The 22,843-nt window shown below is 38.7% G+C and overlaps 1 protein-coding gene across 20 annotated transcripts in view; it reads left to right on the top strand.

The window, feature by feature from the left end:
• COL25A1 (collagen type XXV alpha 1 chain) overlaps positions 1-22,843 on the top strand; it is a 304,844-nt gene that overhangs the window by 248,716 nt on the left and 33,285 nt on the right. For 17 of the 20 annotated variants that reach the window (XM_042050069.1, XM_042050066.1, XM_042050067.1 and 14 more), the window contains 8 exons: positions 455-487; positions 645-680; positions 4,528-4,572; positions 16,302-16,364; positions 16,853-16,921; positions 17,826-17,870; positions 19,870-19,914; positions 20,433-20,510. In XM_042050069.1, the coding sequence (XP_041906003.1) occupies positions 455-487; positions 645-680; positions 4,528-4,572; positions 16,302-16,364; positions 16,853-16,921; positions 17,826-17,870; positions 19,870-19,914; positions 20,433-20,510 (414 nt within the window). The remainder of the gene's footprint in view (positions 1-454; positions 488-644; positions 681-4,527; positions 4,573-16,301; positions 16,365-16,852; positions 16,922-17,825; positions 17,871-19,869; positions 19,915-20,432; positions 20,511-22,843) is intronic. The other 3 variants (XM_042050063.1, XM_042050076.1, XM_042050064.1) reach the window with 2 other exon arrangements.

Here is a 22,843-nt window from a genome sequence, read left to right as displayed (position 1 = left end):
TTGAGACCTGACACTTGCCATCTATAAAATTAGATCAAAATGGACACTCATATTCTTTGTAAACAGCAGTAAATTATTTTTAATGTAGATCAGCAATTTAGAGATGTCAAAGGATGTCCCATCTTCTGGCTTTGTGAAGTACATTTATACAACGTCTGCAATTATTACATCTACGTTATTAGTTGTGAAGTTTGAGGTTAACTATAATAGATGTTTGGGTGAGTGAAGCTGGATCTCTCTGCATGTTCTTGAAAACAATACTGTTCCTTTTCTGAATCACACTGATGTAATTAATTAGTTAAACTCCTATGTAGCAGCACAAAAACCATGCAACCTTGCTATGCAGTTATTTTGCTATGTGATGTTGCTATACTATTATATGATTTGTTTTATGTGTTTCCTGGGAAACTGTATATGTAGTAAGAATGATTATTTCTTGTGGATTTTGTATCAGGGTGACCCTGGCTCTTCTGCGGCTGGAATTAAGGTAATGTAGTTCTAAAGAAGTTGAACAGGGAGAAGAGGGGTGCATGTTACTTTACAGTGTCACAGATATTTGGGGTATCATTAATGTTATGGTTTTCCACAGCTCGACCTTTAATTCATTTTCCCAGATCTCATGTCTTTCATCGGTTTTCTTTTAGGGTGAACCTGGTGAATCTGGACGGCCTGGACAAAAGGTACTACTTGGAAATGTTCTGTTTCCCTTTTCTGCTGGATTTGTGATAATTTATGTTACATCTGTGTTACCAGTGGCACTTACCTGTACTGGGATGAGTCAGAGGCAGTACAATTTAGCAGCCCAATGATGTACACATTTGGTCTATGATAATTTAGTATTTTAAAAAGGCAGAGCAATGATGATACTAATGAACGTGAAAAGCAATTTTGACTAACCCACCTTCCCTTCTAGCCACAGCACACTTCTTGCATTAAAAGCTTGCCCAGTTGCAGCTGGTGAGACTAACAAAGAATGGCTCTGCTCCTTGAGTGATCACAAGCTAACCCTGCATGTTTGACTACTAATCTTCAAACTCTGGTACATTGTTAGATCTCATTAGGAAGAAAATAAATATTGGTCAGAATCTCTTTCACATACACCTGTGAGGGGAATCAAACCATAAGAGGTACGCAGTGTGTTTGGAAGGACACAGACCAGGTAATGCCACTCTGTTCTTCCTTCCAGTGTAAGAAATTCCCCTGAATGCTGGGTGGCTGAGGCTGCTTCTGCAAGGAAAGGTCCTGCAGGAGTTACAATGACTGTGCTGCATGAGGCCCTCTGAAGCTGGGGAATTTGCTCTTTGAATCTACAGTACATCAAACACAGTGATTGCTGTGCCTTCAGCTCCCTTTCATAAGAGTAGGGGGCAGGTCCTGCAGGGAGAACAAAGAGACAGTGAGAGAACTGGATTTGTGCATTGCAATACTTGGTTTCCCTCTGGAGCCATTGGCACTGTTCTTACCTCTTACAACATTGAAAATGATCTCCTGCACACTGCTGCCAGAGTGGAGCAGAGTCCTTCTGCCAGCTGAGATATTCCAGACAGACAGTCAAGAGCTAAAATTCTATGTAGTGGATGGCAGAACAACCGTTTTCTAATACTCAAGGTCTTTTGGTGACTAAGAAAAACCCCAAGCCTCATATAAATAAGAAATTAAGTCTTTTTATTTAAGAAATTATAATTCTCATCGGAGACTAAACAAAGACTATTATGGTTGCAAATGCAGTTCCTTAGTAAAGTGCAGTTTTAATTAGGAAAGGTAATCAAAGTAGTTTAAAGCTACCTAATCCACAGAATCATTCAGTGTGTGCATTCTGAAGCATATGCTTTACTTGGGCAATAAACTAGAAAATGCACTTAAGCGCCTGTGGAGATTCATACTCTCATTAAGTGGCTGCCATGGAGGCAGAACTAGCAGTGATTTATCAGCAGGCTGCTGGTTCTCAGTCCCAGGCGCTCAGATTTGCTCTGATTCAGGCACCATGGATAAGTGAGAGGTATGCAGTTCAGACTTTCTCACCTTCTTTTTCACACCAAAGGAGGGCTTAGTGTCTTCTTTCCATTCACCTCATGAGTTCCCAGTATGCCACACTGGTGCCCCAGCCCCGACCATCAGCCCCCATAATATGCCTGTTCAGTGTGCCTCCTCCAGACAGGTGCCCCATGTCTGCTGCTCTGCACCCCTGCTTAGCAGGGACTTGTTCACACCACCAGAGGTTGTGGGAGGCTCTTTTTCCAACTGGAGGCACACCTCTGCCACCTACCTCATCTTGATGCTTTTCCCCTTCTCTATGTCCTATTTGTATTTCCTTCCTGTGTCTTCTTTTCTTTCTTATATTTTCCTTTTTTCCTCTTCTTCTAGTTGTCCCTTATCCATCTTCTAAGGACAAATATTTGTTGAGCTGCCCAGCTGAATACCATTTGCATGAAATGAAATGTGACAATGTTACAGCAGTCTGACAAGGCTGTTGTGGGCCATATTGTGCTCAGAGGTGACAGAATGACCCGTGCTGCTGTTATGTAATAGAGTTAGTATACAGCCTTGGTTTCTTTAAAAGTCATTCTTCTCATAAATCACACTCAGAACTTTTATATTAGGAAAGGTCCAAAAAAAAGCAAATACTATGCATTCATCTGCAGTGCTAGTTGTAACTAAGAAATAATGATTGATTTCATTGTGTTTCATATTGATGTATCTTTTAGGGGCATTTTAATTGTTTTAGATTACTGTGACTCTGAACTGGCTTTGGTGAATCTTTTCTGCTTATTATATGTGAGTGTATGGGGGTTAGCTCTGTCCCAAGACTAAATAGTGACCTATTGCAGCAATATATTACAAATTATAAATTTTCAAATTCTGTGCTTACAAGTGAAATTTAGTGCTTCCACAATTAGGTGAGAAAAGTTGATGGTAATAGGCTACTCATGCAAAAAGTGGAAAGACAGAGTAGGGATTTGGAGTTAGTGCAATGGAGCATTATTCTTTTGCAAGAGTAATAACCCATTTTCTGCTTTAGAAAGTGGTAGTCAACATACCAAAAAGTAAGTGTCTGTTGAAAATGGCATCCTAGCCTCTATTCTTTCATCTGACTTTATAGTTAATATTTTGAGGCTGGAATCTTTCCTGTGCCTGTAGGCAATTTGAACAGTTAGAACTTCGGAGAAACTAAAACAGACAAAGAAGATGTTATCAGATCCTTCTATACCACTTAAAAATTATTCCATTTGGTAAAGAGATTTGCAGCCCCTCTATTGTGTTTTTCAGTTTGTGGCAGAATGTAACTTTGCCATGAGCATTTCAAGTCTATTTAATATCTCTGCCTCAAAGAAGTGTCTCTGGGTGGTGCAGTTTGATGAGCACCTATATTACGTGTGCATGTGTTTGTTTGTGTGTGTATACACTGTGTACGTGAGTGTATGAGTGTATATAAGCATGTGTGTACATGGACACATAAAATATTTTAATAGCACAGCCTGTAGGTATCAGCCCAAACCACAGAGCTGAAGTCTGGATTTCTGTAAAGCTCATGAGTGTAAAAAATCTGGAATATAGTTCAACTTGTTATAAAGGTAGAATTTGGCTTCAGAGTTCAAACCTGAGCTTCCAGAAAGTTCAGGGAATATTCAGATCCAAGGTGCTGGTTAGAATCCATCTCTATATTAAAGTAAAATCCCCAGCCTTTAAAATAATGTTTTCTTCATGTGTTATTGCTCTTTTTTTTTTTTTTCTGTTCATCATCTTTTTTCCCTAGACAACATCTTTCCATTTAGCTGATATCTCAAAATGACCATTTGTGAGAATGTTGTCATTCTTGTCTTAGACTAATTTCAAAATTAATGCATTCAGTTTTCAATACTTGTTACAAAATTACCTTGCAAATAGAGTTCTATAGGTCCTTTCATTGCAATTTTAAATAATCAAGGCTTTTCTGGGTAAAGCAGTAAAAGGTTATATTCCCACTATCCTTCATGACACTGTGTATATTCACAGATAAAGAACAAGCTCTGAAATGATGCTATGGATAGCTCTATAAAACTGATGGCCCGATTATAATTAGGCAGTCCTGCTTGAATTGTGCAATTTAAACCAAGCTCTTCTGAATTGCTTTGTAGCTAAATCAGACAGTTACACAGCACAATATCTAGCTCAGAGTTGAAAATGGAACAGAATTAAACATCTGTCCTAAGTACAGAACTTCAATGGCAGTGTGTAAAATGAACCAGTGCTGCTTGTTTTCTTCTCTATTGCTGAAGGCTAATGTGAATTCTTATTTGGCTTTCCTGACATGGATTTTCAACTTGGGTGTCATCTTCACATTGAAGGTTCCCAGAAGATACCTAAGTTCTTAACATGACTCTTACTAATTGTACATTTAAGTCACTCATTTTGAAAAAACCAGTCCTGCTGGAGCTGACTAGCAATCATTCATGCTCTTTTATCTTGCTGCAGAATTTACAGGGCTGTTCACTGGATAGTGACCATAACTGGATAATGTCTGTAATATTATGTAATTTTCCTGTATAGGGTGAACCAGGCCTTCCTGGGCTTCCTGGACTCCCTGGAATAAAGGTAAATAAACTGTAGTACCTGTTGTGTTGGGGGGGAACACCACAAAGAGGGGGAAATGCAAGAATGTGGCTCAAATTGACTTAATGTATTTGTCTTACATCTTTTTCTGTGTCTCTGGTATTAAACTGGGGTTTATTACAGAAAGTTCTCACATGGAAAATTGGTTAAGTGTGTATGGGTAGGCAAACAGTATATCTTACGTTAAAATGTGAGGCAGAACATTCTAGTTATTTTTTTTTTAATATAAAATAGTAGAGGTTTTAAATTTTTTTTTTATTCAATGGAAAAGTCTTGTCATCAAAAGTTTTACTTGGTTTCCACTTCGATGTGTGCTTTCCAGTAGCAATAATCTACTGAATTAGCCAAGCCTCCAGCCAGAGAACTGCATTAATTATACACAGGCTGTGGAGACCTGGCTCTGTTGACAAAAATACTCTGTGCTCCGTTACACAGCAGTGATTTCCACTGACAAGTCAAAATGTTTTAATAATATTCTGTTCAGTATTAGCTGCAGTCCCTGACACAATACCTGGTTTAGTCCCTGGCTTCCAGTTTGTCTGGAATCTTTAGGTAAGCTGATACAAAAGACACATAGTTGGTTTAGTTCTGGCATAAGTGATTGCATTGGGAGCTGCAGACATTTGCACAGTTTGAGCTGTAACTGTGTGATTCTGCACAGAGTGAGCAGATTCACATATCCTGAGTGAGCACAGATCAGAATGGCCACTTTTCCTTTGTGACAAAGATCATCCTTTCAGAAAACAAAATCGCTTTGAAACTTTTTCTTTGCCTTCCAGCATGAGCCTGCATATGTCTCAAGGAGACAGTTTATAGAATTTCCCCCATAACAAGGAGGATTATTCAAAGACCAAACTCATGTCCACTGTGGTAGGATTCAGGATTTATCTCATGGAATGTAACACTTGCACTGATTTTCTCCAGGGACCTGTGAATTGCCACACCATTGAGGCATAATGTCCCTTCTGTGTTACTAGTGAATTATGGGAAGAATTGAATGTGCATATTAAATTTTGTGTGTTGTAACAGCTGAAAATATATTTCCCATGGAGGTTGTTCATTTTCTGCAAGGATGAACGCCATATTGAGTAGTGAAGATCATGCAGAAGAAGAGTCTTGTGTGAATAAACTATTTTTATAAGGGCCTTTGGCAGCAATCCCTATTCTGTTTACTTTAACAGTGAGCAAAGAGGTAGCTCAGTTGGAGGTCAGTGGGGCACTTGCCTGAGGCACTCGTCCTGGGGACACTTGCCAAAAGCAACTGGAGTTGTGGCTGGTCTTTGGGGTTTCCATGTTCATGCAGGCCACATGTCCATGCATATAACCACTAAGTAAAAAAGTCTACATCTGAGTGGCTGCTCTGGGAAAATTACTTGTTGGCAATAAGAATGGCTCAGAAGGGGAGCTTCCAGAATCACCTGAAAGACAAAATGTGAAGTGAAAAATGGATAAAGTGTGGGAGTTTTGCCCAGTGAAAATTTGTTTCCAAATTCAGTGGATACAGTGGAAAAACAGTGCAGAATAAAATGGAATAATTTGGTCAAATATTAATCATTTAGGAAAATACTTTCTGTTTAAGTCTAGTCCAGAGGGAGGCTGGTGATGTTTCAGTGAAGAAATTTCATCTAGTGCAATTCTGCATTGAGGTGGCTACCTGTGTGTGACCTGGATGGTGACAAGCAAGCAGAATGTGCACAGGACAGAGCGAAGCATATCTGGTCACATCAGAAGTGCAGGATGGGTGCTGTTCATTTCAAGGCATTTGTAAACTCTGTTTTATTAAGCTGTCTGTAGTAAAAAACCCTCATTTTTTCTGAGTCACTGAGACTATGTTTGTGAGAAGTGGTTGCAGAAATCAGAGAATGGCTGGAATTAGGAATATGGGCACTCATCAGCAAAGGAAAAGTAGTAGTTCATCCCCTTTTCTCACCCTCCCTTTTAGCAATGATATATGTACCACCATGGTAGGATCATTGTGTTGATTTACAAAAACAGCATCAGTGTTATCTTACAGAGAAACAAATTTCCAGTGATCTGGAGATTGATTGAAAGCTGCTTTGACATAGCAGTGCCCAGATGAGAGACTTGAGCGTGGAGGAAACCCAACTGTCTGGACTTGGAATGGTGCTGTCATCTTGTACAAAACTTACTTGAAGCAGTGATTTTTTATCCTTTTTTTTTTTTTTCCCCTGAGTGATCCTTGTTGTTTGTTACAATTTTTTCAGGGATTTTGAGATCTGTTCCCATACGGACTTTATAAACCTCTCAAAGATCTGTCTTTGCTATGCTATCTTAATAGTGATTTGCAGTAGTGGTATAACATCAAAGACATAGCAGAAACCTCTCACAATGTCATTGCAACATCTAAGAACTTGTTACAAAATGTAAGTTTCCATAAGGGAAATTTTTCCTAACAAACAGATTACAGCATTCTTGTGCATTTGCATGCCAGCCCAGTAGCTGTTGGCAGAGATTTTTCAGGCCTTTTCCAAACTTTTTGAGAGGTAAGGAAAAGGTTACAAGGTACAGGTTTATTCTACACATTGAAAATTCCTGGATACAGTTCTTAAATGTTAAATATTAAGTCCCCTTTTCTTTAAATCTGTTAGTTGAACTTAAAATTGCTTCCTTGTGAATGTTTCTCTGCAGTGGCAGGCTGTATTATGAAATGTTTTAGGTAACTGTGCACATGCACAGCACTCTTTGCAAAAGCTAAACCAACCTGTGCAAACACAAATGCTGTGCCAGGCAGTGGACCATACTGTCCAGCTACATCTCATCTTTCTTCCCATGTCTAAACAAGCTTCCCAAGACATTTAGTCCTGTGTGCTTCAAGTACATAAAGGATTAATGAATACTAATCACTGAGAAACTTCCAGCTTCTTACAATGCCATTTCAATTAATTAATCAATGTTCCTGGGAACCTGTTAGGGCTTGGCTGAATGTGATACGGAGTCTGAATGAGCAGCAACATTGGACAGACAGGCGAGTATCATATCTGAATTCAGGGTATGCAGCAGGGCCTTTTATTTCTTACTTTTCTAGAGCCATTCACTATGCACATGCGGATGTTTTGGGAGTTCTTCCTGTTCCTTTTCGTTCTCTCCTCATTGTCAGTTGGTGCCATGGAGGAAACACAAGCGCAGTCAGTTATTTCCAAGACAGTGAAGAAGCTGTCTGTGACATACTGGAGAAGCATTTCTCAAGCACCTGTTGCTGTTTAGGAATGGCTGGAAACCTAATGAGCCCTGAATGTGTTCCACCTAAACTCAGAATATTAACTCATCGCTCTACTATCCCCCGACTGATGCCAAGCAGACACAGAAGTCTGTCTGTGAAACACAAACTTCGTGTGTCTGTTTTATCTCATAGCTTTTGTAGGAAGATACCTACAAAGCAGCACTTGCTTACTGTAATGGAAATCATGCATGCCCTCATTCATTGTAATGTCAGACATCTCTCAAATCCATTGCATTGCATTTTCTGGAATTTGGCCTGTACAGTTCTCACTTTCTTCACTGCAGCGAGAAGCCATCACAAAAGACAAGCCTCTTCTCAGTAACAGCACTTTTTGCAGGATCTAGATTTTCTGTGGTGTTTCTGGCATTTGTCCCTCAGTTTTTAAAACAAATACTGAACCGAGGCTTACGAGCGCATATAAATTTTTATTTTATTGTGTTCAAGAAAACTGAACTGTTGAATGGTTTGACATGAGAAGAGAAAGGCTGCTTTTGGGAAGTATGGAAAGCTTTCTGTGTTTTAAAATCCAGTGGAAGTGGCTGATTCAATAGACTTACCAGTATGCAATGCCTTGTATCTTTCTATACAATTACTTGGGATTGACTTCCCTGGGACTATGCCTGAGCAAGGTTTCAGAAAAACCTGGATAAGAACATGGGAATTTGAATCGATTTTATATCCTTTTATTTTTCTTTTTATGAAAGCAAAAGCATCTCTAATTTTCTTCTGTACTTAAATTTCTTTCCTTTGTTCTATACCTACTCAGACATCTTACCCTCTGAAGACCGAAAGACACTCTGCTCCACAGAACGTACTTTTTTAAGGTCTAGAAGACTTGACACTACTTTCCGCTAGTTAGTTCTGTTACAAAAGAGAAATTACAGAGAAAATGAGAGAGAATTTTCAAGCTGAATGCATAGAAGTTAGTCTCCTGTTTAAACTCCTGTAGAAAAGAGAGCAACTGTTGTTGAAGCTTATGTGTTTAAGTGCTGTTCTTACCATCTGGCAGCAAAATGAAAGGAAATCTGAAGCGAATGGTAGTTCTAAGCATTTTGGTTTCGAGTCAATGCCATTTACCGCCTATAGGAAAGTTTGGTAAATTCCCCTTTTCTCACAGGAGTTCTTAGGAAGGCTGTTCACATTTTCCTAATGCATTTTTCATTTTTGGTATTTCCATTTTTCTTCCTGTTTTTATTCCTTGATAGTGTTAACAGGAAACCTGCAGGGTCTGTCTCTCTCACCATTTCCTCCAGTACTCAGATATTCTTGCCCAGGCTTCAGTTCATCTTTATCTGATAGGTCACCATATTCAGAACTCTTTCTAGCCTGAACCCAGGAGCTGGAAGGAACCATCTGATTTTGTAACAGGCCTGTCCAAATCCTGGATACAGAGATGGGCTGAACATGCTAATTGCGTCAATTGAAATTTGAGGGAATTTATTTTTCTCTGATATACACTTGCTGTAGCTGATACATATATATGTAAAAATATGCGAGTGTAATCAAATTTCCAGGCTTTCATCACTCACATACAGTGTTCTTGAAAGTGGCTCCTCTGCCTGAGCTGCTGAAAATGCATACTGTAGTACAGGTTAAGTACTGGAGAGTAGGTGATAAGGATGTGTGTTCTGGGTGAAAATGAGAACTGATCTAAAAAAATAGGACTTAGTACCCGCCTTTGGTGGGCTAGGTTTCAGAAGTATCTCTTTGTGTGGGTAGCTAAAATACATTGCGCACCTGTGCAATGTGTTTTGACTATTTGCTTTCCATAGTGGAAGTATATATCTGTATGTACATAGTTACATATCTAGTTTTGTTCACTGATTCCTAGCTGTCCGCTTTCCATATATTATGGCACAAATCAGTTTCATAGTGTACACATGTAATTTCCCGGAGCTGATTTTGAGAATCAAAGCCAGAAAATGAAATCATCATTAACATTGGATAGTATGTGTGTGTCAGGAGTGCTTGTTTGGGTGTCCTTCAAGATACATGCTTCCAGTTCTTGTTAATCTCTCAGAAACTATATCCTCCAAATCTCTTATTTTCTGTCCTGGAAAATGCTAAAACATGAGGAACCAAAGCACAGAATGTTGCTTGCTCTAAAGCTATTACTAGTTGGAAGACTGAGCTTATAAGAACTACTTCACAGCAAATGTTTTATACCATAGTTTAATTTTTCTTTGTACAAAAAAAACCCCAAATCAAAATTCTTGAAAATAGTTGAATAATCAAAGTCCAACTGTATTCAGAAATCAAGTACTTTGTCATCCACAAAGAAAATTTGATACCAGTATTCTGAAATTATTTCTGTACCTCAAATACACATTTTTATAAGGCCAGAAATGAGGGTATGCAATAAAGCTCCTTACCTTTCAGAAGAGCAACAAAAATTCCTTAGATTTGTCATCTAACTCTTTTCTAACAGAAACAATTCGGGGCCAAACACTTCTTCGCAGTTCAGTCATTGAAAATAATTAAAAATTAGGTGCTCCTTAAAACAAGTGTTGTTATTCTATCCTCAGAAATAGTTACCATGCTGACTTGAATTATAATTAGCCTATAAGAAGTCCCTTATATGATGCAGAATTAATGGATGCAGAATTAATCAAAATCATTACTAGTCCTGATAGCACTCTCCCAAAGCAACATACTTTCTAAGCAGACAGAACTTAAAAGCAAGAAGAAAATGAGGCTCACTAAAAAGCAATGTATGTCGTACAAAGTGAGGCTTGTTGTGAGACCTCAGGGTTTTAGCCAGGTTGTTTAGCCAGGTTTTACTTCTCTAACTCCAAATGAATCATAAAGTCTAAATACGCATTTGGAAATTCTAAACCACAATTGTTTTTCTAAGTTTAGAGCCTGATTAGGGAGTAAAGATATTGTTTCAAATGCGATGAGTGAGCCAGACAACCTGTTTTAACTGGCAGTTTCTGGAGCCAATTCTAAAGTGATATGAAAAGCCTTAAGAAAGACCTTACGAAATGGGGTTAGGGTTGTTTTTTTTTAATCAGATTTCCTTGTACCTTGTTCATTTCCTTCTTAGGAGCTGAATATTGTAGTCCTCCTGAGATTAAAATTCCCATGGACATCAGGCTATATATAAAGTCCCTCTAATGCCCTTCACAGTGACAAAGTACTCTGAATTGTATAGTCTAAGGCCAGCTGAGTTTCTGAGAAATTGCTTCACTGGAACTAAGTGCTGCAGGCAGAGGGAGGACATGAGCAAGCACAGCTTCATTGACCACCATGGATTGCTCTGTTACAAGATCCTGAGAATTTGGCCCTCACTCATCTCCAGAGTGGAGGAGTGCAGTATTTTGGTTAGATAGCAACCTCAAAAACAAAGTTTTTTTAGGACAGCAGATGGCAACTTCCAGAAAATCAGCACAGGTACCCATGAACCAAATCAAATTTATTACAGCTTCACAGCTGTTCTCCAAATTGTCTTGCATCTGGGTTTGGGGTCTTTTTTGATAGCTCTTCTATATAACTCTGCCTTGGCAGGATTCTTTCAGTAGAGTTAGGTTAGAAAGGGCATCATACTGTTTTTGTTTTAAATATGCTCTAAGTGAGCCAGCATAACACTGAAGACAAGCACTGGTCTCTTGATGTGATTAAAATGAGGACCCTTCCACATCAGTGCTTGTGAGAAAGGAGCTTTGGCATCTCCCAAAGTCTGTGACTCTTGAAGAATTTGTGTGCTGGCCCATGCCAGACACAGGAATTTTTGGAGAACCACTAGACCTGCAGGCAGGTGTTTGTAATTTCCAAGCCTGTCCAAAGCGGTGTGTTGAAGCATGGTTGTGGTTTTCCTCCAGTCCACACAGCTAGGTTCTCTGTTTATGGAAAAGGTGGGATGCATCAGCCTTTCCAGAATCCTCCACAGAAATTCGGGATGCTTTGGCATGGTTTGCCAACACAGAGGTGTGCACACAGGAGTCTTGACCTTGGTACATTTGGATTTTCAAGAGAATGCTGGGGAAGGGTGTTTGTGTGTGTCCTGCCTTGTGGCAGACCTGCAACTCAGCCAGGAGGCACAGAACTTCCGTGGTCTTGGCAATGGGGCCAACACTGAACAAAATATTTCAGGACCAGGGAACTATGTAATAAAGGTCAGAGTTAGACATTTAAATTTCCCTGGCTAGTTCTAGTGCGTAGCACTAGATGAGAATAAGGATTGAAATTACATTCTCCTTTCAAAGTCATGGTCTAAAGGTTGGTTTAGTCACATTTCTGTAGCACAGAAGAAATAGTGTAATAATCTGATGTAGCTGTAATATAGTAGGGTAACCATGAGGCTTAAAAGTAGGATAGCAATTTCAGAAATGGAAGTGAATTTATTTTATTGTTATAGGAAAGTTGTGGTTTGGATGCCTTTCTGCAGCACAGGTTTCTTTTTTAGGAATTCATTGATCTGGTTGTGAAAACGTGTGGTATAGTCATTACAAGAATGATTAAAGAAGGAAGAACCTTCTGTGGGATAACAGTGTACCCAACAACTGCTGTTCTCTGCTGAGTGCATGCATCACCATAAAGCTTTGTATTTCAGGCACTGGGAGAGGACTAGGTGTGTCTGTGAGAGCGAAGTTTCAAAGAATGGTGGTGGTGTGTGTCCCAGCTGTGCAATGAAGGCTAATTCTGACCAAATACGGTATTAGAACTACATTGTCAATAAACATCTGCCAAATTAGTGATGTTTAAAACAGAAATGAACAGTGAAAATGGTATTTCAACTGCTGTACCTTTTTTAAGCAAAAGTCCAAGTTTTAGGCAATTATGGGTTCTGTAAAACTTAAAAGATGACACTGAGAGTGAACTAAAGCGCTTCTTAGGGTTAACCTCTAATATCAAAGCTAGCCTCTGCTTCAGCCCATAAAAGCTTTGATCATCATGAAAACCAGTTATAATTATACCTAGATAATAATCCTCATAAAAAATCTGACTGTCGTCTGAAGTAAATTACAAGGTGACTTTTTAATACTAAATTCTGATCGAGCTCACATTACACTAGGTTTACAGCATTTTAGGGCCCTTTTCTGTTTCAGACTGTTGTAAGATGTGAACATGAACATTAACAATGTTTGTGAGTGGTAGTATATAATTTGCTATCTGACCCATTACTATTTCCACAGTCAACAAATACTTGAGAATGAAAATGAGCGTGCATGGAGGTAGTCTCTTAAAATATTAACACATAAAGGCACTAAGAATTATTCTTAATATCATAATACATCACTTCTGTAAACTGGTAGAAATTCACAAGCTTAGTTTTGTTTTTTTTTTTAACTAAGCTGCCTGTGTTGTGATTAATACAAATTGCTCCAAGTCTAACAGTAGATGAAGTTTGAACGTTGAAATTTGCCTTGTTGGCATCTTGTGCAATGCGATTATTTCATAATCTTCAAAAATTTCATAAGCAGTGATTTCATAACTATGCCAAACAGTTGAACTAAAATGAATTATAGAGTCATCACTTGCAGATGGCTTTCTATACAGCTGCCAAACAGTATTTCACATGGAGGAGTTCCTTACTTTTCTTTCAAAATGTAACTGATTAACTCCTCTTTCCAGATTTTGTGTTCCCTGCCCCAGCTTTAGCAGGCAAAGAAGATTGCTGTACATTCTAACTAGATAAAACTTTGATTTTATTGTAAGAAGCTGTAGTGAGATGTTTGGAAAAGTATTACAAGTCTTAGTTACTCTGATTCCTTGCGTTCCTCTCAGCATTTCACGGTAGTGCAGAACAAATTCTGAGTTCATTTAAGTTAGAGACTTAAGAACAGGAGGTGCCTCAGCAAACACAAGAGCTGCAATGTTGTCAAACCACAGTGCCCTCCCAAGCAAGCCTTTGCTCTTGGCTTTCCTGCAGCTACATGCCAGCTAAATCATACATGTCATACATTCACAACAAAAAACTAAAGCCCTTAGTTCTTGATTTTCTAACCACATTCCTCTACTGCTCTGGAATCTTGTTTGTGTCATGGACTAATCATAAAGGTCTTTTCCTTGACTTTGCATAACAGGGACACCAGCATGCCTTACAGAGAGGAAACTGTTCTCTTTACATTTGCCCCAACATTGGCAGTGCCAATTTTGATAGATTCCTTTTTTTTTCTTTACTATCTGAATGGCATAAAAGATACCATAAAGCATGAAGTCAGCAGTATTATGGCAGGATGCAGAAGTATATCCAATGAGCATTTTACTTAATGCCTTGTGCTGTGGTTACACTCAAGAGATTTGAAATATTAGAGAAGACATAGCTTAGTTTCAAATCATTCAAACATGTCTTTCTACTTAGAAGCTTAGTTCAGATGGCAAATCAAATCTGTCTTTAAATCTACTTATCCTCTCTAGCACTGGATAGAGGGAGAAATGCATGTTTTTCTTAATGTAGCCATGTTTTAATGACTGCAGTTTGTTTCATGTGGGATAAGAATGCACTGTTGGATCATGTTCAGCTTGGCATCCACTGTAGCTGCTGCGTCTTTCCCAGCGGAGCTGCTGCTCACCCAGTCAATTCCTGGTCTCTGCTGACACACCACTTCTTCCACTCCACATTTCAAAACATTTTAAAGCTCTGTGTCATATGAGACCTGTATTCTACTTATGCTAATTGAGCCACAAGCTTATTCCATTATTAATTCCTCTAGCTTTTGCAAAGCATCTTTTTCTTCTCTTTTTAGAGATTTTGGGGGAAGGAGGGGCTTCTTCTTGGACTTTGGCCAGAAGTTTTCTTGTGGTATACAACTGGTATAGTCCAGAGCAGAGAGAAGAATTTGACTCAAAAAACTGCATTAACCTTTGAGTGACTTCTAAGCCTTACCACTGGAAAGAATCACGTAGTCACTGCATATTTTTTCTGCCTGAAGTCATAAGAAGCCAGCCAAAAAATTAGCCCAGGCAAATTCAGTATTAAAACAGTATGGGGCTATTGAGTACCCTCTCATTCTAAAACAAATGATTGAAGCTGCATTGTTCTTCATTTACTGACATTAAAGTGCTTCCATCTGCATGACAACCTTACGTTACTCTTGCTGGTGTGTACTAATATGAAGACTCATATTAACTCTAAGTTTTTGTCTTGTGAGAGCAAAAAAAACCCCACGTGCTTTGCTGTGACATGTTTGTCTCAGTTTATTTCTTTACCATATTTTGAACCATGGCCAGCTGGAACGTCATGTGAGAAAGCTCATTATTTACTTGTATTTTTTTATAATCTTAAGTGGAGGTCTGTGGGAGCTTGCTGTGGTCCTTGATATAACCACAGGAAAGATTTCTTTAACTGTTAATGATGGATTGCTGATGAGAGCACAGATGAATGTGCAAGAATACTTCCTAATTTGCTCACCATGTGCAGCATACCTGTATTTCTGAGGGGAAGAGATGAAGAGAAATAGTAATTAACTGCTCATATGCACTGTCTCTGTATATTGTCAATAATGATATCACTACAGGATTATGATCTGTCTGTCTTCTAGCTATTTGATGGGTAATTTTTAGTCATTAAGTTCAGGGATATTGCTAAAAAGCTAATAAATAAATATTAAATGGGTTACATAACTGATTTTAAAATATACAGTAGCTTGTGGATATATCTTAGTGATTCAAATATATCTGAAAAAATGCAAGGTTAAATAGTAGGAAGCCTTCTTCAGGAGAATTTGTGAAAGAAAGCATATGGCTTATTAATCTTGCATTATCTCCCTTTAGGCATGGAGATAGGTAATAAAATATAGCCTTACTCTTCTGCTCAGTGCTGCTTCTGCTGCAAGTCTACTCTGTTCTTGCTATATGTCTGTCCTGTTTGTACAAATGAATGGGAAGGAAGGAGGCAGAACAGAGAGGGGATGAGGAGAGCTGTGCCTTATTCCCAGCTGTTCACAGCCAGAGAAGTTGTCTGGCTGCAAAGAACTGAAGTATTTTACTGTCAGAATGAGGAGGGAAAGTACCATGGTACTGCAAGTCTCTGACTTGAAAGGAGATTCAGCACATCCCAACAGTACCATCTCCATTTGTCATTGCTGTGTCACACACCATTCCTGCCCATCCATTCACATGCTGCAACCGGAAACTACCTCATAACACATGACTGAAATGGACTGTCCCTTTTTAAATTTAGGAAAACTCAGATCTCTCCTCCTGCCTTCAGTCTTGCTTGGATATTAGTTTGGTGTGTTATATTACAGACCAGGTTGCATATTAACAGTCCTTAACCTCATAAACCCCACGTTTGACACCTTCTGCTTCATTTGCATCTCATGTGCTGCGTGGCGTCTTGCTACAGGAATTTATGGTGATGAAAGTTACCCATGATGAAAAGTACTTCTATATAACTATGCTGCATCACAGCCAGAGAGCTGCAAGCAATACAGGGAAAAATACTACCCAAAGTAAACTTGTGTTATTATAGTTGCATACTGCTTAATAAGTAATCCAGCATTCCTCTCATATTGTGTTTTTAAAGGGTGAACCAGGTTTTATTGGTCCACAAGGAGAACCTGGGTTGCCAGGGCTACCAGGAACAAAGGTAAGGGTAATGGGCCATTGCGCTGCTGTGAAGCCCCTAGAGCTGATGTCAAATTCAACTTCCCTCGGCAAGTAACAGATACTGAGGCCACTGTTGGAGAAAATGTGAAAAGTCATGGACCAGTGCTATGAGATAGATATATAGATATTCATATTGGTGCCCTCAAAAAATGTGAAGACAGATGTTCCATCATAACTTTAATTAATAAAGCATCTTTTTTCATGTTAGAATCCCCAAATTTACTTGTTCAAGAGGCAGAATAGGCATGACTGAAGAAAGTATAATTTCATAAATGTGAGGGGTTTTAGGAAAATGGCTTAAAAGTGTGTGCAGGGAATAGAACTTTGATACTACACACCAGATTCTGAAAATACAGATAGACTAAACCTCTGATTCTTCTGTTGTCTTGGTTTCTTTGATCCTGCTCAGTTGGTGATATGCTAAAGGCTGCCCAGTATTTTGTGATATATGTGTATCTGTTGCAATAGGGTGACAGAGGAGAGGCAGGCCCTGTTGGGAAGGGTGAGCGAGGTGAACCTGGAATCCCTGGACCAAAGGTCAGTCTGATTTTACATTGGAAATGTTTTCTTAGTTTTACACCTATGAACACATCTCTGCCTGCTGAAAGATAGAACAAAACTTGGTGAGTGAGGTTTTAAATGAAAATTCTGTCTAATACTCTACTTCAGTCCAGAAGACAATGGCAGTTTTGTATTCACAGCTGTGAAACTGCAGTCTGAATGGACTCTTATTTGGTCTACAAAGTAAAGACACTACCTACATACACTGTCATGGAATTGGCCTAATTCATTCCAGCTGAAGTACTGACCTCCGGGTCCCTAACTTTCAGCATCGAAGTTTGAACTCTTTGACCAGTGTAGCTATTGAATGCAGAGAAAATCCATTTTGCATGCTGTTTTCTAACTCTTTAAGAAAGAGATCTGTCTAACTACATTTTAGCATTGTCTCAATATTTCCCCTGGTGTTGATCCTGTCAAGTTTTTCTTTCCTGTTGCATTTTGAAAACAGTAAGGTTAATTTTGTGCTCCTTGGCCAGTGAGTTTGTATTCACCTGGCCTGTTGGGAAAAGAAGTTGTGTTCATATTTTATTTTAATCTCCTTATGTTAGAATATTTAACTATCTTCTCTATCTCTTGGCTATCATTTCTCAGGAGCAATGGAATGACATCATTCATTCCTGAAAACCAGTGATAATGATGCCTACTCTTTACTAATGCCGATACTACTTTTCCTTTGGAAGGGTGGAATCTATGACCATTGCACTCTGGAGTTAAAGAATGTATTAATCTGGGTGCTGTTAAATTAAATGCCTTTAAAGATTATCTTGGTAGTATCAAATAAAGTATTTCTGCTGTTCCAAACTGTAGTTAGCCATTACTAATTTCTTTTTCTCTGCACTCCCATTTCTCTACCATTTTTCTCCCATCTTGCTTCAAACAGGGGAAAACAGGTGAACCTGGATCTAGAGGCCCCAAAGGGTCAAAGGTTAGTAGTAGAGAAACTGTTTTTAGGGAACTAATTAACACAATGATTTTTAGGATCAATTATTTGCAACATTTCACAGAAACTTCACTTGCCTCTTTTAAAGAACCTGTCACAATCTGCAGTGTTCTTTATAAGTGAAATCTTCTGACCTTCAATTGTAGCTAAAAAATTTTGTCAAGTCATAGGGGTTTGAACACTGTGATTCTTCTAATCCTTCTTCTGTTATAACGTCCATTCCACTCTGTTGTTTTTTTCCTCCTGCAACTTGGTTTCTCTCTGTGTAACTGATGTGTGTTAGTCCTCCCACATGCCAGGACCCAACACCTGAGTGTGCTGTTACTGGGTTTGCAATAATTTTGTGGATCCACACTTTGGTGAGCTAGGAATACTGCAGGCTGAGATATGATGGCCAGAAGTCCTACAAAAGCAAGAGTTGTTGATTGCATTACTGTTTTAAAAAGACTACTTTGATTATATCTATGTACCCATCTGTCTCTCTATAGGTATAGCTGGTCCACATATATGGAGAGAGAGAGAAAATGTACATTTTTCTATTGCTTTATCTGCTGTGCAAGTACTGTTCCCACTGGATTCCTTCTTGTTACATAATGGAGTCAAAGCAAAACGAAAATGTGTTTGTGTAGGTGATTACTGAGTCTAGTGTCAAAATAAGGGTGTCAGGACAATGTAGGCCGGTGTGATGCTGTTTGCAGGACTTGTAAAGTGCTTGAAGGGTGGCCTTAAGTGCTTAAGGATGTGATTAAACAAGTGCCATTTAACCTCATTCATTCCCACCAGAAAGAAGCACTGGAAGGCAAGGGAACTGATGACAGGATTAAAGTATCAGAGTGAGAGTAGAAGAGTAAATCAGCCTCTCATTTGACTGCAGTACCTGGGCACCTCCCACATGCACCAAAATTATAAATATATCCCCTTTAATTCCTTTTTTTATCAAGAAAGGATATGCAATTTTCATTTTACCTGCATACCTGTGATGAAAATCTGGCCCACTGAAGTCGGCCTAATGGTTGGGAACTGCATTTTTTAACAGTTCCAGTGACATGTTCACTAGCTGCTGTGAAGGCAGCACCAAAAGGAAAGGCAGATGGCACAACCTTGATCATGCCCTGCCACCAGCCTGCTCTCCTTCATTAGCTTCATTATGCCTTCATTAGCTCTATGAAAGTTTTCTGGTTTCTTTGTGTTCCGTTACCACTGGTGAGTTAATGATTCTTCCCTGACTTTTACCAAAAAGTTCTCTAGATTTCAACAGGAGCAAAAGTTGCAATTTTTACCCATATTAATTTTGAGCAATATAAAAATATAAGAAAGTAACCATGAAATAAAATTAATTGTGGATGCTGGGTTGTGAATGCATACATGTTTGAAATTCCCATAATTTGAAACGTACTACAAATAGCCAGGAAGAAAAAACTGTGTGTAAGCTGGTAGTGATCTTAAGCCTGTCACAGAAAGAGCATCAAGAAACTCTTAAATCTGACAGCACTGTTGTATTTGTAAGGGTGGCAGTGTCTCAGAGCAGGGAAGTTCAGGAGGTTAGTGGAGGCATAATCACAGAAAGAAAAGTTTATACGTTTTGAAACACACATTTGAAGAAGTTTTTGACTGCTTTCAGCCTGAGTGATTTCATTTCTCTAGTATTCTCTTCAAGCTTTCGGTAATAGTGTCATTAAGAATAGGGGATGTTACACAAATCAGTTAATTGGTAACTGCCCATTTTTTGGTTCTTTGGGATTTTTTTATTGCAAACCGATGTAATACTCTAATAATTCACACAGAATCAAATACATCATTGTCAATTCTACCACTACGTAGACTTTGAAGGACTTTTTCCTTTCATTAAATAAGATTCACATTCTGTTTAGGATGAGAGGCCCTGTGAACCAGTTCATATAAGAAAACATATTTAAAAAGGGAAGAACTATGTGATACATTTTCAAATGGCGTATCTGTTTTTTCAAATATCATTTTTACATAGGGTGATACAGGTGAGAGAGGTGACACGGGATCTGCAGGTCCACGGGTAAGTCTACTTCTCATGTGAGCTCTTTGTTTTGTACTCTTAGATTCAGTCCATGTGAACTGAAATTGTAGCAGTAGTTAAAACTCCAGGTGAAACTGAGCACTTGACGCTGTTGGAACGTGGTTGCCAACTGGCCTTTAATATGACTAACATCACTTGCCACTATTTGAAGCAGACTCACATCCACAGTTTGTGGGCAGGATGTTACAAGCCAGATGTTCTGACATTGTTCACAGCCACTACAGAACTGGAGTGTAGGAACTGCTTAAATGTCTCCCCTCAGAGGTTTCATGTATTTGCTTTCCCGCTGCAGCACAAGTCACTGGGTACTGACTTGCTTATTTATCATTATAAAAAAAATATTTTCCTTTAAATGCTAACTTCCATGTTTTGTGGTAGTATATTGTAACTATGTTAAGAGTCCAACACCACAAAATAAAGTCAAAGCATGTGTCAATAGTTAAGAGTTTAAAATAGTCCTCGGTTGTCTCCAGATTTTAATGGAAAATGTATTACAGGGACCACCTGGACAGAAGGGTGATCAAGGTGCAACAGAGATAATTGATTATAATGGCAATATCCATGAAGCTCTGCAGGTATGCAAACATAACAAGGGTGAATTGGCTTACTCTGGTCTGGGAAAAAGTCGTTTGACAGCATTGTATTTCTCTTTTGCCTAGAGCTTAAAAACATTTTGTGTGCAAAATTGTTGAGCTTATTAATCAGGAATCGCTTTCTATATTTGGAAACCAGGTTTTCTGTTTGGTGCTAAGACAAACTGTTTTCCCTGATACAAATTATCTGAGTGAATTAGTTTCATGTTCCCTGGAGAGTATTGACATCATCTAATGAGGACAAAACTAATTCATGGCTTTGGTGTTCAGTGCTGAATTAGTGTAATAAACTACATACACAGGTTTAACAGAAGTGTCTGCTTTTCAATTCATGTGTTATAATATTGACATTTCTCTTTTCCCTTGTTTTCCTCCTCCTCTTCATATAAAATGCAAAGAGCAGAATATTTGGGATTTGGAAACCATGTAACATGGCTCCATTAGCAAGCTGTGGATTCAATCAGCAACTTGAGTACATTAAGTAGACCAAGTACCAGTCTTCTCACTTATTCATTTCTGGAAAACCTATTTTGACTGGTGTGCAGAAAAGTGTGGAGGATTAAAGTGGGGTTACAAAAAGAGTGAATGGGTGTTTGCATAAAAGCAAAGGACCAAGATGACATATGTCATTGCAGTCAAGGTGATTTACATTGCAGCATACTCAGATGCAAATTCTTTGCAGTATAACTCCACGAAAGTGAATGGCTTGCTTATGTGAAACTGAAGACTGGATTTGGCTCATTGTGCCTCTGATCACTTTCTCACTGCAGCCGGTGAACTTTTTTTCTTGCATTTACTCAGTGGGAGTGGGCAAATGTCTGACCAGTCATTTGGTTTTCAAGACTCTTTCAAAAAATAAAAAGTCTCACTGCCTTTACTAAAATCTCAGAGCCGTGTATGACGCTAAGGCTGCGTCCACTCTTTCATTGTGTCTGTGGGGAAGTCTGCACAGGCATGTTTTGAGGCTCTGCATTATGTTTGCCTCATTTGGTTTGCTTGTAAGGGAATTCAGACACACAACTTTCAGTCATCCAAATCCCTCTCTGGGTTCCATGCCTAAAGTAGCCTGAAATTAATGTTGTGTATTACCAGACAGAGATTTACCAGGGGTTTCAGCCCCTCTATCTCCTGTATTCTGTCTTTGTATCGTAACTCTGGCATCAGTCTTACTTTCAAGCTTCCTCAGAAAAGCTGCAGCACATAAAGAAGCCTTAAAAGTGGACTAAAGCCTTTTGCAGTGGTTGAAACATATTAGAAAGCCTTTATCCCATTGCAAATCATTCCAAATGTCATCACCTTCTGATCCAGGGCAACAAATAATTGATATTAATGGGAATGACTATGCAGGGAGGGTATAAGTAAGATTATATAGGATCAGTCGAAAATATCCTTGCCAAATCCAGCACAGTCCTTTCAGATGGCAAACACCCGTTCCTAAGTCTCCTGGTGCCAAATTCTTAGGGGCTCTGAGATTTGCAGTTCTCTCACAGAAGTACATGAGAACTTGCAGTGCTCAGCACTGAGCTGTGAACTTGCACAGAATTTGGCCTGCGGATTTAAGAAGTTGACGAGTTTGCAAGATCTGAGCTGCTTGTCTCATGTTAGAATTTAGTAATAAATCGTGAAGCAGTCTAGCAATTTAGTTACTTTGCCTTGTGCCTCCTATTCAATCTTAAGTACAATCTTAAAATTGTCATCGTGGTTTGAGCAAGAGCCCTGCTGCGAGTATGTGGCTTTCACTTGCAGGACCAAATACAAAATTAATCTCTCTGTCAAAATTGCTCTTCACACCTGTGCTGCGGAATTTCCCAGGGCAAAAAGCAGTAGTCTCAAAATTTTAATCTTTGTAGGAGCTACAGCATTAGATATTAAAGTATCTGCCACTGTAAAGGAATCTGTTACTGTGAACACGTAAACAGTACTTTGCAATGGTTATTTTAGGTTTTCATACCTAGATAAACTGAACTTCTCGGTGTTTTTAAGGTTACTGATATATTTCCGTTAATATGTTTAAATTCAAAGGATATGAGTATATTAAAGCCATGTGTTAGAGAACAATTTTGTTCAAGTGCTTTGTATTGAGTAGGTTCCAGATCTTTGCCAACAGTATGTATTGTTGCACTGAAACATGGAGATTCTTTTACAGCTTAAAACAGAAGATCTGCAAACATTTATTTGCACATTGGATAACAATTAGAAAAGCAAATATTTCTTGTTCTGTTTAGGCCAGTAAGTTCTTCACAGGCAAGCTGCAATATTTGGGGTTTTACTCTGTTTAAAAATATAGACAGGCATTTAAATTTCATTGAAATACT

Source organism: Corvus kubaryi, unplaced genomic scaffold (assembly GCF_017639235.1).
Source record: "Corvus kubaryi isolate FWS band 111438036 unplaced genomic scaffold, C.kubaryi_AGA036_p1.0 71, whole genome shotgun sequence".
In the NCBI taxonomy this organism is placed as follows: domain Eukaryota; kingdom Metazoa; phylum Chordata; class Aves; order Passeriformes; family Corvidae; genus Corvus; species Corvus kubaryi.
This window is presented reverse-complemented; position numbering and strand designations above follow the sequence as displayed.